At 41.3% G+C, this 18,036-nt stretch overlaps 1 protein-coding gene across 3 annotated transcripts in view; it reads right to left on the bottom strand.

Moving 5' to 3' along the window:
* Positions 1-17,455, bottom strand: part of LOC123998832 (UDP-glucuronosyltransferase-like) — a 29,181-nt gene extending 11,726 nt beyond the window's left edge. The window contains exons 1-3 of one of the 3 annotated variants that reach the window (XM_046304028.1): positions 16,707-17,455; positions 16,140-16,332; positions 9,244-9,375 (exon numbers count right to left, since the gene is read on the bottom strand). In XM_046304028.1, coding sequence (XP_046159984.1) covers positions 9,244-9,375; positions 16,140-16,332; positions 16,707-17,383 — 1,002 coding nt within the window. In that variant the 5' untranslated portion in view covers positions 17,384-17,455. Of the gene's footprint in view, positions 1-9,243; positions 9,376-13,166; positions 14,180-16,139; positions 16,333-16,706 lie in introns of those variants that run through there. The other 2 variants (XM_046304029.1, XM_046304027.1) reach the window with 2 other exon arrangements.
* Between the last annotated feature and the right edge of the window lie 581 nt (positions 17,456-18,036).

Here is an 18,036-nt window from a genome sequence, read left to right as displayed (position 1 = left end):
AAGGTGGTGATTGACTCCGCTGTCCTGGCGTCGTGAGGGAGTTTGTTCCACCATTGGGGGGCCAGAGCAGCGAACAGTTTTGACTGGGCTGAGCGGGAACTGTACTTCCTCAGTGGTAGGGAGGCGAGCAGGCCAGAGGTGGATGAACGCAGTGCCCTTGTTTGGGTGTAGGGCCTGATCAGAGCCTGGAGGTACTGAGGTGCCGTTCCCCTCACAGCTCCGTAGGCAAGCACCATGGTCTTGTAGCGGATGCGAGCTTCAACTGGAAGCCAGTGGAGAGAGCGGAGGAGCGGGGTGACGTGAGAGAAGTAGAGTAGAGGCAGGAAGGGGTCAACTGAGAAGACGAAAAACAGGAGCACAGAAAAATATGCTGGTTGACTTGACCAGACGAACTGGCAACAGACAAACATGGAACACAGGAATAAATACCCAGGGACTAATGAGGAAAACATGTGACACCTGGAGGTGGGAGGAGACAATAACAGGAACAGTGTGTCTTATACGATTTCATCCCAAACTACAATTAACACAACTCCCTAATGAAGATGGAGCATATTGAGCCTTCCTTATTTTGCAAAGATTGATAATCTGAAATCAGAATAGTAATAGCTTTTATTATGAATGAGTTAAATGTTTTAGTAATGGTGGTATTTTTCTAGAGTTATATGGAATTTTCTGTGATCAGACACTTTTGTATCTGGGTAGTATATTAAACACACAGTACCAGTCGAGTTTGGACACCTACTCATTCAAGGGTCTTTCTTAATTTTTACTATTTTCTACATAATATAATAATAGTGACGACATCAAAACTATGAAATAACACATGGAATCATGTAGCAACCAAACAAGTGTTAAATCAAAATAATATTTTTGATTCTTCAAAGTAACCAACCTTTGCCTTGATGGCAGATTTTCACACTCCTTGCATTCTCTCAACCAGCTTTACTTGGAATGCTTTTCCAACCGTCTTGAAGGCGATCCCACATATGCTGGGTACTTGTTGGCTGCTTTTCCTTCGCTCTGCAGTCCAACTCATCCCAAACGATCTCAATTGGGTTGAGGTCGAGTGATTGTGGAGGCCAGCTCATCTGATGCAGCATTCCATCACTCTCCTTCTTGGTCAAATAGCCCTTACACAGCCTGGAGGTGTGCTGGGTCATTGTCCTGTTGAAAATCAAATGATTCTCCCACTAAGCCCAAACCAGATTGGATGGCGTATCACTGCAGAATGATATGGTAGCCATGCTGGTTAAGTGTGCCTTGAATTCTAAATAAATCACTGACCATGTCACCAGCAAAGCACCATCACACCACCTCCATGCTTCACGGTGGGAAGCACACATGCGGAGATCATCCGTTCAGCTACTCTGCGACCCGGCAGTTGGAACCAAAAATCTCAAAATTGGACTCATCAGACCAAAGGACAGATTTCCACCCATCTAATGTCCATAGCTCGTGTTTCTTGGCCCAAGCAAGTGTCGTCTTATTGGTGTCGTTTAGTAGTGATTTCTTTGCAGCAATTTGACCATGAAGGCCTGATTCACGCGTCTCCAATGAACAGTTGATTTTGAGATGTCTGCAACTTGAACTTTGAGCATTTATTTGGACTGCAATCTGAGGTGCAGTTAACTCTGCAGCAGAGGTATGTCTGGGTCTTCCTTTCCTGTGGCAGTCCTCACGAGAGCCAGTTTCATCATAGCGCTTGAAGAAACGTTCAAAGTTAGACATTTTACGGATTGACTGACCTTCATGTCTTAAAGTAATGATGGACTTTCGTTTCCCTTTGCTTATTTGAGCTGTTCTTGCCATAATATGGACTTGGTCTTTCACCAAATAGGGCTATCTTCTGTATACCCCCCCTACCATGTCAAAACACAACTGATTGGCTCAAATGCATTAAGGAGGAACGAAATTCAAAAAAATTACCTTAACAAGGCACGCCTGTTAATTGAAATGCATTCCAGGTCACTATCTCATGAAGCTGGTTGAGAGAATGTCAAGAGTGTGCAAAGCTATTATCAAAGCAAAGGGTTGCTACTTTGAAGAATCTCAAAATCAAATCAAACTATATTTTATAATGCTTTTTTTTGTTTACTGTGTTATTTCATAGTGTTGGTGTTTTCACTGTTATTCTACAATGTAGAAAATTTTTAAAAAAATAAAGAAAAACCCTGGAATGAGGTGTCCAGACTTTTGACTGGTACTGTATATGTACCCCAAGAAGAGTAGCTGCTGCTTTAGCAGCAGCAAATGGGGTCCCTAATAAATCCAAAGGGCACCTATTGATAGATCGGTCAACAAAAAAAAGAGTGCAATTAATAACTTCACCTTGGATAGTGTATTAATACACCCAGTTACTACAAAGATACAGGCATCCTTGCTAACTCAGTTGCCAGAGAGGACGGAAACTGCTCAGATTTCACCATGAGGCCAATAGTGACTTTAAAACAGTTGCAGACTTTAACTTCTCTAGGGTATGGGGCAGCATTGGGAATTTTGGATGAAAAGCATGCCCAAATTAAACTGCCTGCTACTCTGCCTTAAAAGCTAGAATATGCATATAATTAGTAGATTTGGATAGAAAACACTGAAGTTTCTAAAATTGTTTGAATGATGTCTGAGTATAACAGAACTCATATGGCAAAAACCTGAGAAAAAAAATAAACCAGGAAGTGGGAAATCTGAGGCTTGTAGTTGTTTAACTCAGCCTCTATTGAATTTACAGTGGGATATTGGTTATGTTGCACTTCCTAAGGCTTCCACTAGATGAAACTTGTTAGAAACTTGTTTGATGCCTCTACTGTGAGGTGAGGCCGAATGAGAGGGGATTGAGTCAGGTGTCTACCAGCAGCCTCGACATCAGTCTCGCGAGCTCTGTTCCATTGCTTCTCTACAGACAAAAAGGAATTCTCCAGTTAGAATATTATTGAAGATTTATGTTAAAAACATCCTAAAGATTGATTCTATAATTAGTTTGACAGGTTTCTATGGACCGTAACGGAACTTTTGGACATTTCATCTGCAACTGGTGTGCTTCATGAGTGTGGATTTGTTTACCAAATGCGCTAACAAAAAAGATCTATTTGGACATAAATTATGGACATTATCGAACAAAACAAACATTTAATATGGACCTGGGATTCCTGGGAGTGCATTCTGATTATCATCAAAGGTAAGTGAATATTTATAATGCTATTTCTGTCTAATGTTGACTCCAACATGGCGGATATCAATTTGGCTTGATTTTGTCGTCTGAACGCTGTACTCAGATTATTGCATGATTGGCTTTTTCTGTAAAGTTTTTTTTTTAATCTGACACAGCAGTTGCATTAAGAAGATGTTTATCTAAAGTTCCATGTATAATATTCGTATCTTTATCAATGTTTATTATGAGTATTTCTGTCATTTTGATGTGGCTCTCTGCAAAAATCATTGCATGTTCTGGAACTATTGAACATAATGCACCAATGTAAACTCAGATTTTTGGATATAAATATGAACTTTACCGAACAAAACATACATGCATTGTGTAACATGAAGTCCTTGGAGTGTCATCTGATGGAGAGTGATTTAATTTGATCTATATTTCTGCTTTTGTGACTCCTCTCTTTGGTTGGAAAAATTGCTTGGTTTTTCTGTGAGTTGGTGGTGACCTAACATAATAGTTTTGTGCTTTCGCTGTAAAGTATTTTTGAAATCAGACACTGCGGCTGGATTAACGAGAATGTTATCTTTAAAATGATGTAAAATACATGTATGTTTGAGGAATTTTAATTATGATATTTTTGTTGATTTGAATTTGGCACCCTGCACTTTCACTGGCTGTTGACAGGTGGGACGCTACCGCCCCACGTACCCTAGAGAGGTTAAGAGAACTGAGGATGGATTACCAACATTGTAGTTACTCCACAAAACTAACCAAATTGACAGATTGAAAAGAACAAAGTCTGTGCAGAATAAAAATATTCCAAAACATGCATCCTGTTTGCAACAAGGCACTAAAGTAATACTGCAAAGCATGTGGCAAAGCAATTGCATTTATGTCCTGAATACAAAGTGTTATGTTCGGGGCAAATACAATAACATACATTGCGGAGTACCACTCTATATATTTTCAAGCATATTGGTAGCTGCATCATGTTATGGGTATGCTTGTGCTGGAATCGGCTGAACTTTGATAATTGAGATTGTGTTATGTCAGAAGTTAATGGTTCTCTGAAGAAAAACAATGGACATCTATGGATTAGATGAAGGAATGTGTTGAGGTCAGGAGGTGAGGACAGATTCTCTTAAGGCAGTAATAAAGGTTTGTCATCCCATTACCCTCTGTATTAGCTTCCTGTGGAGCCATAAACTGTAAGGATGTGTTTTAAGTAGGATGTATATAAATGTGAAGAAAGAAATGTTTTGCTGTCTCATTACAGCTGTACAGAACCTTTAGGAATAATTAAATGTGGTTAAAGCTTCTCTAGTGTCCGTGAGTTATTTACCCTGAAAAATAAGAACCTAACACTTGTAATCATTAAGAACTGGGGAGTTTTTCAGGATAAAAAATAAGCTGAATGGAATTTAAGCACAGGCAAAAACCTGGTTGTTTGCTTTCCACCAGACACTAGGAGATGAATTCACCTTTCAGCTGAACAATAACCTAAAACAAAAGGCCAATTCTACATTAGTTTCTTACCAAGAAGGCAGTGAATGTCATCCACATGTACTGATACAAGTTCTACAGTATTTGTAAAAATGTTATCTGTACCCATTGAATGCAGTGGCAATATCCAGGAAAGCCAAAGTAAAACAAAATACAAATCTGGGCCTAATAGTGTAAGATATCATACAAAAGATTTAGCTTTGACTTATGTGGATGTTAAAAATATTTGTTGGTCTGATGTGATTTAATAAGGAACATACAGATGCTGCACTTGAATTTATGAAATTGCTTCTTCCATTATTGATACTTTAAAATAAATGATGGGCAGAAAGACATTCAACTCCATCTTTTATCGAATCAGATGGCTTATTCATCACAATCATTTTGATGTTGCCAATTATCTTAATGATTACTTCACTGGCAAAGTGGGCAAATTTAGGCTTGAAATGCCAACAATGAGCCATCACTCATGTATAATGTTTCTTTTTTAAATCATTGCAAGTTTGAATTTTGTAAAGTTTGTGTGGGAGGTGGAAATATTGTTATCGATCAATAATGACAAAACTCCTGGCATTGACAACTTAGATGTAAAGCTACGAAGGATGGTAGCTGACTCTATAGCTACTCTTATCTGTCTCATCCTAATCTTTAAGCCTGGTGGAAATTCTTTGACCTTAGGCCTGGAGGGAAGCCAAAGTCATTCCACTACCCAAGAGTGGTAAAGCGGCCTTTACTGGTTCTAACAGCAGACCTATCAACTTGCTGCTAACTCTTAGCAAACTGTTTGACCAAATACAATGCTACTTCTCTGTAAATAAATTAACAACAGACTTTCAGCATGGTTGTATAGAAGGGCACTCAACATGTACCGCACTGACACAAATTACTGATGGGTTGAAATAAATTGTGGGAGCTGTACTGTTAGCTCTCTAGGCCCTCTACTCTTTTCTATTTTTACCAATGACCTGCCACTGGCATTAAACAAAGCATGTGTGTCCATGTTTGCTAACGATTCAACCATATACGCATCAGCAGCCACAACTAATGAAGTAAATGAAACCCTTAAAGAGTTCAGTCTGTTTTGGTTGTATTTGGTAGAAATCGTTCTAGACCTCAGCTGAATCTGGTAATGAATGGTGTGGCTGCTGAACAAGTTGAGACTAAATGACTTGGAGTCATCTTAGATTGTAAACTGTCATGGTGAAAACATATAGGTTCAATGGTTGTAAATATGGGGAGATGTCTGTCCGTAATAAAGAGATGCTCTCCTTTTTAGACACCACAATCCACAAAGCAAGTCCTGCAGGCTCTAGTTTTATCTTATCCTGATTATTGCCCAGTCATATAGTCAAGTACTGCGAAGAAATACCTAATGAAGCTGCAGCTGGCCCAAAGCAGAGCGGCACATCTTGCTTTTCAATGTAATCAAAGGGCTAATATTAGTACTATGCACGCCAGTCTGTCTTGGCTAAGAGTTGAGGGAATACTGGCTGCGTCACTTGTTTTTTACAATAAACGTGTTAAAGTCCAAATTGTTTGCATAGTCAACTTACACACAGCACTGAAAACACTTACCCCACCAGACATGACACCAGGGGTATTTTCAGTCCCCAGGTCCTGAACAATTTCAAGGAAACGTACAGTATTATACAGAGCCATGAGTGCCTTTCCATCTTGTATAGCGCAAGTGAACAGCAAACCTGGTTTCAAAACACTAATAAAGCAACACCTCACGGCACAAGGCCTCTCCCACATGTGACCTACTTGTTGTATGTTTGTACTGACATGTATGTGTAACTGATAAATGAATGCACACACTACATGTCAATGATTTAAATGTATGTAAAGTATTTTGTCTTTCATTATATGTCGGACCCCAGTAAGACTAGCTGTCGCCATTGCGCCGGCTAATGGGGATCCTAATAAAGCTAATAAAATGTTCCTGAGTGATAGAATTATATTTTTGACATATTGCTCGGCAAGACTTGCAATGATTTAACCAATTTGACAGAGCTTGAAGAATTTTGAAAAGAACAATGGGCAAATATTGAAGAATCCAGCTATGCAAAGCTCTTAGATTTACCCAGAAAGACTAATCGCTGCCAAAGGTGATTCTGAAATGTATTGACTCAGAGGTGTGAATAGTTGGATAAATTAGATATGTCTGTCTTTTAATTTTCAAGAAATTAGCTAACATTTCTAAAACTTGTTTTCACTGTCATTTATTGGGTATTGTGTGTAGATGGCTAAGAAAACATATTTAGAATTCATGCTGTAAAACAATATGTGGAATAAGTCAAGGGGTATGAATACTTTATGAAGGCACTACAGATATTCTAAACAAAGTGTTTTGATAACTTTCAACAGCTTCATGCACAATAAAGAGACTGGGGCGTTCTGCTCCTGATATGGTAAGAGGGTTCCCATAACACTGCTGAACAACAAATCCACCAGGTTTTGTAAGTAGTCTGTGAATAGAATAAAAATATCATCACTCAATAAACATACAGCGAAGAAAAATGTACTTTTCTCTGGTTTGGAAGTAATTATACAAATAGTGACTAAGTACAGAATAGATTCAGGCCAGTGATGTTGACGTCGTTTCTATGCAACCAGGTGTGTAAAGTTACATTGCTGAATGCTTGCTGACACTCATTTGTAGCATGCTCGCTAAAAAGACTGGTACTCGGGCTAGACAAATGCCATCCTTCATTTATTTTTGCGCTAGAAAATACACAATATACTTTTATGATAACGGGCATTTTGTTTTAGCACTAGTAGCAGACGAAGCCCCCGAAAGCTAGCTAACTAACCTAGCCATTGATCATAACTCCGAGATCCATTACAGTAAAGGCAGAATTCCGTCTGGGCCAGAGTTATCAAGAGAAAACCCAAATAACATTCCTGTTCTTAAAAAAGTATATTAGCCAGTGGTTAAGGGCGCTGTACTGCAGCGCCAGCTGTGCCACCAGAGACCCTGGGTTCGCGCCCAGGCTCTGTCGTAAATGGCCGCGACCGGGAGGTCCGTGGGGCGATGCACAATTGGCCTCTAGCGTCATCCGGGTTAGGAAGGGCTTGGCCGGTAGGGATATCCTTGTCTCATCCCGCACCAGCGACTCCTGTGGCGGGCCGGGCGCAGTGTGCGCTAACCAAGGTTGCCAGGTGCACGGTGTTTCCTCCGACACATTGGTGCGGCTGGCTTCTGGGTTGGATGCGCGCTGTGTTAAGAAGCAGTGCGGCTTGGTTGGGTTGTGTATCGGTACGGGAGTTGTAGCGATGAGACAATATAGTAGCTAATAAAAACAAAACAATTGGATACCATGAAATTGGGGAGAAAAAGGGGTCAAATCAATTTTTTTTTTAAAGGATATTAGCTAGCTACATAACTTGCAAATCCAGGTTAGTTATATCTTTATCCTAATTTAAATGAATTAGCATACGTTCACTAATAGGTAGCTTAACTAGCCAATTCAAGTTGAAACCTTATCGATAGCAAGCTGACTGTTACATCCCATCAAATTGTACAGTCAGGTATAACTATGCAAATTTTTCTCTATGACATTACACATAGAGAGGATATGTATTTAGCTAGTTACATCACAGTATCATAGCTAGCTAGCTACTCACCACATACGTCACAGTCATCTTGTCGTATGTAATCCATTCCTTGCAATATTGTTGAATGCATTAGAAGTTTGCAAGTGTGCATTCGTTACACATTGCAGCTGGGGGCGGACCACACCTTGTCGTCTCTGGGCAATTGGACATCACTGACTAAATTCGACATGTAAGTAATCTAAAACCTACCCATCCATACCCGTTGTGACCCATTGACTTCCAAATCTCGTTTTGGGCGAGACTCACTTTATGACCAAAATTATCCTCTTTACACATTGTAGTAAATATTGACACTATAATGAATGTTTCTGATTCCTATCGATGCCACATAGGCCATTTATAACCAGGGAAGTTGGTTCTAGGAGGCATTTCCTCTTTAAATGGTGGAAGCCCTCAATGGAAATGTCTACAACAGAACAGTTATTTCCATCTAGAGTGCTCTTTTATCTCTATGATTGACACTTAAGACTGAAACTGCAGTTTGTTTTGCCAAAATAAAAATGGGTAAAGTGATATTTTAAACATCTAACAACAATTAATCAACATTGAACATTTAACAGAAAACAATTACATTCGATTTAAAGGTTTTTAAAATCAGGTTAAAAATCATGTTTTTTAATATTTTGTTATGCAAATAAAAATATTACAATTAATCTAATAGAAGGTTAAATCAAAATGATCACTACTGTGCATGGTTCTCCCTTTATTGCAACTTTTTTGGTATGTTTCAGTAGTGACACATTTAGTGGAGTGGTAAGGAATTCAGGTAAATATTTAAAATATGCTATACAAATTGTGTGAGTATATGTCTACCTGACGTACTGTATGTTGGAAGATGTGTGCTGAAAGTTTGTTAGATTTACACCACTTCTGTAGAACGACAGTGCACTACATTTGGACAGTTCTGGTCAAAAGTCGTGCACTATGTAGAAAATAGGGTGCCATTTGGGATGTATTTGCATTGTCCTTACCCTCTGAGGGATCCTGCTGAAGGCATCAAAGAACTGCTTGGCTCTCTCCTCTGGCATCTGGGAGACCAAAGAGCCCAGGGTGAAGACCACGAAGCCATCCTCTCCTGACTCATCCACAAACTCCTGCAGGTCCTGTAGAGGCACGGGGGTGAATGGTTACTTAACAAGGACATTTTACATTTAACATTTGAGTCATTTAGCAGTTGCGCTTATCCAGTGACTTAGTCATTGCATTCAACTACAGTGGCAAGAAAAACTATGTGGACCCTTTAGAATTACCTTAATTTCTGCATAAATTAGTCATACAATTTGATCTGATCTTTAGCTTAGTCACAACAAGACAAACACAATTTGCTTAAACTAATAACACACGAATTGTATTGTCTATATTGAATACATAATTTAAACATTCACAGTGTAGGTTGGAAAAAGTATGTGAACCCCTAGGCTAATGACTTTTCCAGTCAGCTAACCTGGAGTCCAATCAATGAGACGAGATTGGAAATGTTGGATAGAGCAGCCCTATAAAAAACACTGACACATTTTGAGTGTGCTATTCACCAGAAGCATTGCCTGATGTGAACCATGCCTCGAACAAAGGCATGGTTCAGGAACACACACCACACACACAGGCATTGGAAGGAACACACACCACTTTGTGTGGAGGAAAAAAAGGCACGGCACATCAACATCAACCTTATCCCAACTGTAAAGTATAGTGGAGGGAGTATCATGGTTGGGCTGCTTTGCTTCCTCAGGGCCTGGACAGCTTGCTATCATCGACAGAAAAATGAATTCCCAAGTTTATCAAGACATTTTGCAGGAGAATGTAAGTCTATCTGTCTGCCAATTGAAGCTCAACAGAAGTTGGGTGATGCAACAGGACAACAACCCAAAAGACAGAAGTAAATCAACAGAATGGCTTGAACAGAAGAAAATACACCTTCTGGAGTGGCTCAGAGTCCTGACCTCAACCCAATTTTAAAATGCTGTGGCATGACCTCGAGCGGTTCACACCAGACATCCCAAGAATATTGCTGAATTGAAAGATGAATGGTCCAAAATTCCTCCTGACCATTGTGCAGGTCTGATCCGCAACTACAAAAAACATTTGGTTGGGTTTATTGCTGCCAAAGGAGGGACAACTAGTTATTAAATCCAAGGGTTCACATACTTTTTCCACCCTACACTGTGAATGTTTACATGGTGTGTTCAATAAAGACATGAAAACGTATAAATGTTTATTAGTTTAAGCAGACTGTTTGTCTATTGTTGTGACTTAGATGAAGATCAGATCAAATGTGATGACCAATTTATGCAGAAATCCAGGTAATTCCAAAGGGTTCACATACTTTTTCTTGCCACTAAGTTTAGTGGGAAAGTACAACCACATATCACAGTTATGCTACTAGATCTTTTGAAATATCTTCACACTATGCAATGGAATTGTATGTCCACAGGCAGAAAACGGACAGCAACTGGTGTGTACTCTTACTCTGAAACGTTCCCTCATAGTAGCCATCAACATTTCACATTGGACAAAATAAAACATGTAGGGGACCAAATCATATAGTTGACATTGGACAATATGTCTTAACTTCCATACATCAGTGTTACCACAGTAGTTGGTCTAGTTAGTAAAACATTGGCTGAAGAGTGAGGTTATGAAAGGAGGCCATGCTTTGAAAGCACACCCTGTAGTCATACAAGGTAAAGGCATACTAAACCCTAACCCCAACCCTACAGAAATATCCCTGCAGAGTAGTTTCCCTTCCTGAGGTTTGTAGTGTTGAAAGAACACAATAGGGCCCCTCAGTTCCTCTGTTAGATTATAATGGCCACAGTCCAGGAGGAAAGAATTGCTGTTCCTGGCTCAGGTTTCACTGGCTGCACAGAGCCAGTGTCCCACATGGCACCCCATTCACTATATAGTGCATTACTTTTGACTAGAGCATATGGACCCGGTCAAAAATGGTGCACTATATCGGGAAAATGGTGTCATTTGGGATACAACCAGAATGTTTAGAGAAGAGTGAGGAATACTCTCCCAAAACTAATGTTGAGCAATACTTCTTTCTACAAAATATGAAGAACCCCACACATCTCGATTTAACTAGAACTGTTTTCAGAAACTCAATTTGAAAGTGTAATTACGCAGAATTTCTATTGGTGCATTGATTCTTTTATGCCTAAAACATTGTCAGGATAACTTATGTTTAGCATGATTCCTATAGCACTCTGGCACACCAAGTGGTGCAGTGTTCTAAAACACTGCACTGCATCTCAGTGCAAGAGGCGTCACTGCAGTACCTGGTTTGAATCCAGGTATGGGGTAAGTTGAACCGCAGGACAGGGTAAGTTAAGTTGAACCGCAGGACAGGGTAAGTTAAGGTGCCCACAAATTTCTGTCCTGAATGAAATATTATCACTACCTTTCCCAAACACAACATTGCATTTTTTTGTCTTTTGATCATTTTAAGCATCTATTAATACAGGCTTAATAACACCTAACAAACACTTTGCACTTTTTTTGACCACTTTTAACATAGGCCATAGGCCCTGTTACCTCATATCCAATCGATAATGCCTTGCATTATGCCTTGGAAGAAAACGCATCAATTTGTTCAACCTGCTTTTGGCTCAACCATTGGCTCAACCATCGGCTCAACCATCGGCTCAATTTACCCCAAGTTACAAGGATGTACTTTCATGCTAGGTCTATAAGCTCCTCACATTGAAGCTTATAAAGACCCCAACTGATGTATAGAACAATCTTAAAATAATCTACTTTGGTTTAGATAGAGGTTTTAATGATGCCTGTAACACAATACATTCAATTGGCTTGGGGAAAATTCATTTTTTGGACTTAACTTGCTTACCACTTTTTCCATATGGTTTCTTCCTTCAGATTCATGAAATGATGACCTCTTTCCTAAATATTTGGTAAAATGCTTAATTTTGTGTGTGTGTGTGTGTGTGTGTGTGTGTGTGTGTGTGTGTGTGTGTGTGTGTGTGTGTGTGTGTGTGTGTGTGTGTGTGTGTGTGTGTGTGTGTGTGTGTGTGTGTTTGGGAGGAAAAGGGTGGCTCAACTTACTCCACTCTCCCCAATGCATGATACTTAGAATTGACAGGAAAGTAGCTGGTTCTCTAGTCTACACTATGTTTCTAGATTGGTTCACAGATTTGAAGGCAAATTAGTTTGGAATGCATGTTGTATAACGTGAGGAGGAGCTGAACATGGTACACAAACATTGAGCTTTGCCAAGTCAATCCTCATGGAGGAAACACAGATCAGGTTACAGCCGGTTGCTAATTGAGTGTCTGACAACACCCCCCCCCCCCCAAAAAAGTGATTCAGAGAACACGTTAGAACATAAAGATCTTGATATCTTGATATCTTTATCTGATATAGAATTTGATATCTTGAAATATGTAAACAAGTTGAAAGTTTGCTGTATTTTATCCAGAGGAATCATTGCTGTGGTCCAACTGCCACTGCAGTGAATCTATCCCTTAAAGGAAAATTCTACCCTAAAACTGTACTTAGTTATTTCTTTAATTAGTCCATTGTTGATATAGTCCCAAAAATGATTTGCATGTCAGTAATCAAGTTTTCAAGATGTATAACTTTCAAAATACAGAAATACAGCTGGTTTGTGTCATTTAACGTCATATGATGCAAAACGCGCACACCGGCTGTATTTCTGTATTATGAAAGTTATATATCTTGAAAATGTGATTGCTGACATTCAAAACATTTTGGGACGATATCAAGAATGGACTAATGAAACAAATACCAAAATAGTTTTTGGGTGAAGTTTTCCTTTAAGGTTTCTGTACCTGGATCCATACAACATATAAGGTGCACAACTCCGCAAAGTGGAAGTTTCTCCACTTGTTTGTTTTAATTTTTAGGCACTCACCGGTGGCAGTGGAGCTCTTTTACCACAGTTGATGCCTCCTATGTTGACCATGTTGGGCATCCTGGGTTTGGGATATTCAAAGGAGTAGTCATACCTCAGCAGCCAGATAGCACCGTTTCCCAGCAGCTCCCTGTATGTCATGTCTTTCTCCAGATACCTACTGGTCAGCTTGTCAAAGCTGGCAAACATGAATGTACACAGGTAGCTCTCCAGACTGTACATCATCATGTTCTTCAACCTCCCTAGGAAGTCCATGTGGTCAGTGTTGCCTGAGTGGAAGCGTGGTACATAGGAGGGGGGAGTGGGGCACTGGGCAGCCCTGTCATCCAGCCCACAGGGGATCCCCCTAAGGAAGTACACTGCTGGGATGTTGAAGGAGTCAGCAATGATGGATCCACAGGGTAGGAAGGGATCCGTCAACATCAGCTGGAACCCTTCTCCTCTGAGACGCTGCATCAGGGGTTCATCATACAGCAGACCCTCACAGCCTTTCACCTGCATGGTGGTGAAGTCAACCAGATGCTGCACGCTCACAAATATATCCATTACCTCCGGCATCTTGAGAAACACGCCGTCCTTCAGTTTGTTGACGCTCTCGTCCAGCTGGGCCTTGCTGTAAGGGACCCTAAAAGTCTCAGTCCTGTAGTAGTCAGAGCCCTGGATGAGGATGGACGTCTCAGGGACCAGCACCACCATCTCATGGCCCCTGGCCGCCAGCTCCTTCACCAGCAGCTTCATGCTCAGCCAGTGGCTCCCATCTACAGGCATCACCAAGACCTTGTCCCCCTGGACGGTCCCCGGACACAGGGCCAGGCAGTACAGCAGGGCCAGCAATCCCTGTCCCAGACACTGCCCCATCTTCAGCCCCGTCCTCAACCCCAGCACAGGAACATTCTCCCCCCAACCCATGCCTCTCTGCCTTTCAGCTCAGTAATGCGAGCTGCTGTGAGAAGGGACAATACCTCCCTGAGATCTGGCACTGAGTGCTACTGAGAGGGGGCTGGACCTCAGAGTAAACTGTGGATGGGTGGGTTGGTGAGTGTCTCCCTGCTCATTCTCGCTGCCTCTATGGGCAGGCTGTTATATAAGATCAGACAGTCCTTCCTGTGGGCTAAAGTTTATCTGTAGGCTGAATGGTTCATGATTCCTTAAGATCAATTGAGAGAGGTACAAGATTGGCTCGCCAGTGATCTCTTGTGACAACCTTAACAGTGGGTTAGCTGAGTTGGTTCTAGGTGCCGAGATTAGCTAGCTTGTGACTTATAAAGCAATAGTTTTGAAAGCAAAACTGTACCAGAGATATTTATGATCAATTAGATTTTTTTAACAAGTACTGAAACAAGAAAAGTAAACATGGCTAATTTAAATGGGCTGTTTTCTAATTTGAAGTGTTTTCTTATTTCCACAAAATAAACTATTTATTAATTTCCCATTGAGCAGCATGATAATGAAAAAAAAAATTCATTACAGAGCATGTAAATCAAAGTTACACGTACCATGGGAGGAGTCATGGTGGTATTCTAATCCTCAAGCTCAGAGTATGACCTCATGTTTCGTGAGGAATCTAGTACATTAACTTCAGCTCCTCCCCTTTATCCTCCCACCCAAAACACTGACATACTTTTCACATACTTTCACACACTTTCTCAAACACACATACACACTCAAAAAGACCAGTGGCGTGCGAAGGCAGCTGTCTTGGGAAACAAACACTCACACGGAGATAACATCTAACATATGATATATAGAGCAGTATTTCACCTACGGTTAAAGCTAATATTACTATTGACAAACCACCTTTATCACAGTGACACAAATACATTACATTTGTCCTCCTATGTTAATGAAGAATAAAATATTTGTTTCCTTGAACATCAACAAAAATACATCAGCATTGAAAGAATGCTGAGTGTTACGTAATCAACCATATTTGAATTACAGTACATATTACAATAAAATACAGTATACAGTGCTAATCAATTATTTTAAAGGTGAAGGACTGTAATCAATAATAACACTGTTATCCTGAGTACAGTCCCACCCACAGACTGAGCCTCTCTACACCACGTTCTATTTACTCCCTGAACAGGAACTGTTGAGGTGATCAACTAACTCACTGTGATGGTTTCTAATGACGGAAGCTAAATATAAAAATGACTTTCAGTGCCCATCATTCTGGATATGATCAGACCGTTTACTGGTGTTGTTACCATGTTACCATGTTTGTTTGTGTATCTGGGGTATCAGGGCACTACAGTGTAAACAACTAGCTGAGGAATACAGCCAGGCCCCCAGGGACAATACAAAAGTCAATACAGTCAATGGCCATCTGTTTTCACTGAGATGATGGTTCTTCAACAGAGTAAAGAGAGACCACACAGAACACCCAATTAACCAACAGTCTAATTCAGAACACACATATGTCCATGCCCTGAGGCCAGGCTGGAGGTTCTAAAGGTTGGGCCTCTGTCTGGTTTTATTTTCCTAATGTGTGTACACAAACATAAATCGATGATTGAGAAGAAGCGAAGAGGGCTAGAAGTTTGGCTCATCTGATCAATAGACTGTGAATATGTCCCAAATGGCACTACTTTTGACCAGAGCCCTGTAGGGAATAGGGTGCCATTTAGGACACAATCAGTCACCATCTGCAATTGTCCTACACATCATTATATTATCGGGCCTTTTTTTATAGTGACAAAAAATAATCAGTTCAGACTATTGTCTAATTGACCTTAGGGCTCGATTCAACCCTTACCTCGAAAGTTCAATGTGATTGAAATTGAAAGGCCATTTCCGATTGTGCCGACATATGCAGCATTTACAGTGATTGCAGTCTACGTGAATGCAGGAATATTGCAATCGCACTGAACTTCTGCAATACGGATTGAATAGAACCCTTGGTTACATGCACTGAATAAGAAGTCGCTCTGGATAAATGACAAATGTAAAATGTCTTTAGCTTATAGCTACCTCTGGCAGTTCATTTGGCTCCTCAAAGTGCATTCCTCCAATCATCACCATATTAGGCATCAGAGGCCTGGGGAACTCGAAGGTAAAGTCGTTGCGCTCCAGCCACAGTGATGCCTTCTTCATCAGCTCTGGGATGGTGGTCTCTCTCCCCAGGATCTCTGAGGCGATGACGTTTACATCAGAGTACAGGTACCTGCAGGACAAGGGTTTGAGGTCAGGGCAGCCATACTCAATAGGCGGACCACGGACCGGATCTAGACCCAAAACGGGGTCAAAACGGACCGTGGGTACAAACAAAAAATATTCGGTCTAGATTTATTTCCTTCGCTCCATGGCATAATGTGTAGAATTGTAGGAAACTAGCAATAAAACTGAAATTTTTGTCTGCCAACAAGAGGGGTGTGAACAGTTTGGGATCGCATGGGTTGCGAGGAGCGGGTTTGTTACTACACTGATAAATATCCATCCGGACCATTGCCACCTAGGAAATATGTCTGACCAGGCCTTCTGAAATGGTATTTGAGTACCCCTGTTTTAGGGTTAGGGTTGACATCAGAGAACATGTACCTGCAAGCCAGGGGGCGGAGCAACGCCCAAAGGAAGTTGACACTCCTCTGCCTCAGGGTCATGTGATCAGTGAAGTGAGTAAAGCGTCCAGGGGTGTAGGAGGGTGGGCTGGGGCACTGGGAGGCCTCAAAGTCCATTCCACAAGGCAGGCCATTGTGAATGTAGATGGCAGGCAGGGAGAGGAGTGCTCCTACAATCACGCCCAATGGCGCAAAGGGGTCAGTCAGTATGGCATCAAACCGCTGCTCCCTCAGAGTCTGCATCATGTCCTGGTTGGATAGCAAGCTGTCACAATTGTTACGGGTGTAGTTCCTGAGAACCGTCAGGGTCTGGTAGTAGCTCCACATCCTGCTGATGTCGTTGGAGGTGTCGGAGGCCATGATGGTGTCCAGGTTGGCCCTCTGAATGGTCTGGAGCTGTGTCCGGGTGTAGGGCACGGGGTAGGTCAGTGTGATGGTGTGTTCCGATGGACCCAGAGAGCCACTTACCTCTGGAATCACCACCACCACCTGGTTTCCGCGGCGACCCAGCTCCTCCACCAATGGTTTCATGCCCGTCCAATGGCTGCCGTCGGCTGGGATCACCAGGAGTTTACCGGCCCGGCAGGACACCACCAGACACAGAGAGAGGACCAGGCCTGCTGCTGCTCCCCTCAACCCTACCCCTCCTCCAGCCATAACACAGCAGTACAGTACAGTCACACTGTAGGATAGACAGAACAGTATACCAAATTAGAGTAACTGAACTGTGCTTCCTAGCAGAGAACCAAGTGTTTAAATAGAAAAGGGTGTGTCCTTATCAGGGGCTGGCCTGATTCAACCGGCTGAAATCAAGACTTCACCACTAAACATACAAAACGTTGTTTGACATTTTTTTTTCATTGGCCATAGTGCCAAACAACAGTGAGCTGTGCATTCAGAAATGTGTTTACTACAACCGGGTGTCATGCTGTCAAATGGGAGCTGATGCAGGGTTTGTAGAAGGATCTGTCTGCACCAAGATGCAACGTCATACTCATTCTGTGCAGAAACTGGTTGAATCAAGTGTTTCAGGAATTTGTCAACATATTGTGACGTGGAATCAAAGTGGAAAATACAATGGATTTTTTTTTAAAGTAATGTTAAAAAGAAAAATGCTATTACAACCTCTTTGCAATAAGGAATTGAGACCAAAAGCTTGAAGTTTCAAGTGTTTAATACCAAGGATAGTCAGCTGAGGGCATATATTTAGAAAGTTCAGAAAACATCTTATACTCTTCATTCCTTGTAGGTGTCACCTCCTCAGCCATACATTTTATGACCCCAATGAGTGTCCCTCCTTTCCCCTGTGG

This window comes from Oncorhynchus gorbuscha, linkage group LG16 (assembly GCF_021184085.1).
Source record: "Oncorhynchus gorbuscha isolate QuinsamMale2020 ecotype Even-year linkage group LG16, OgorEven_v1.0, whole genome shotgun sequence".
Lineage (NCBI taxonomy): Eukaryota > Metazoa > Chordata > Actinopteri > Salmoniformes > Salmonidae > Oncorhynchus > Oncorhynchus gorbuscha.
Note: the sequence above shows the minus strand (reverse complement) of the source record. Positions and strands in the feature narration are given on the sequence as shown.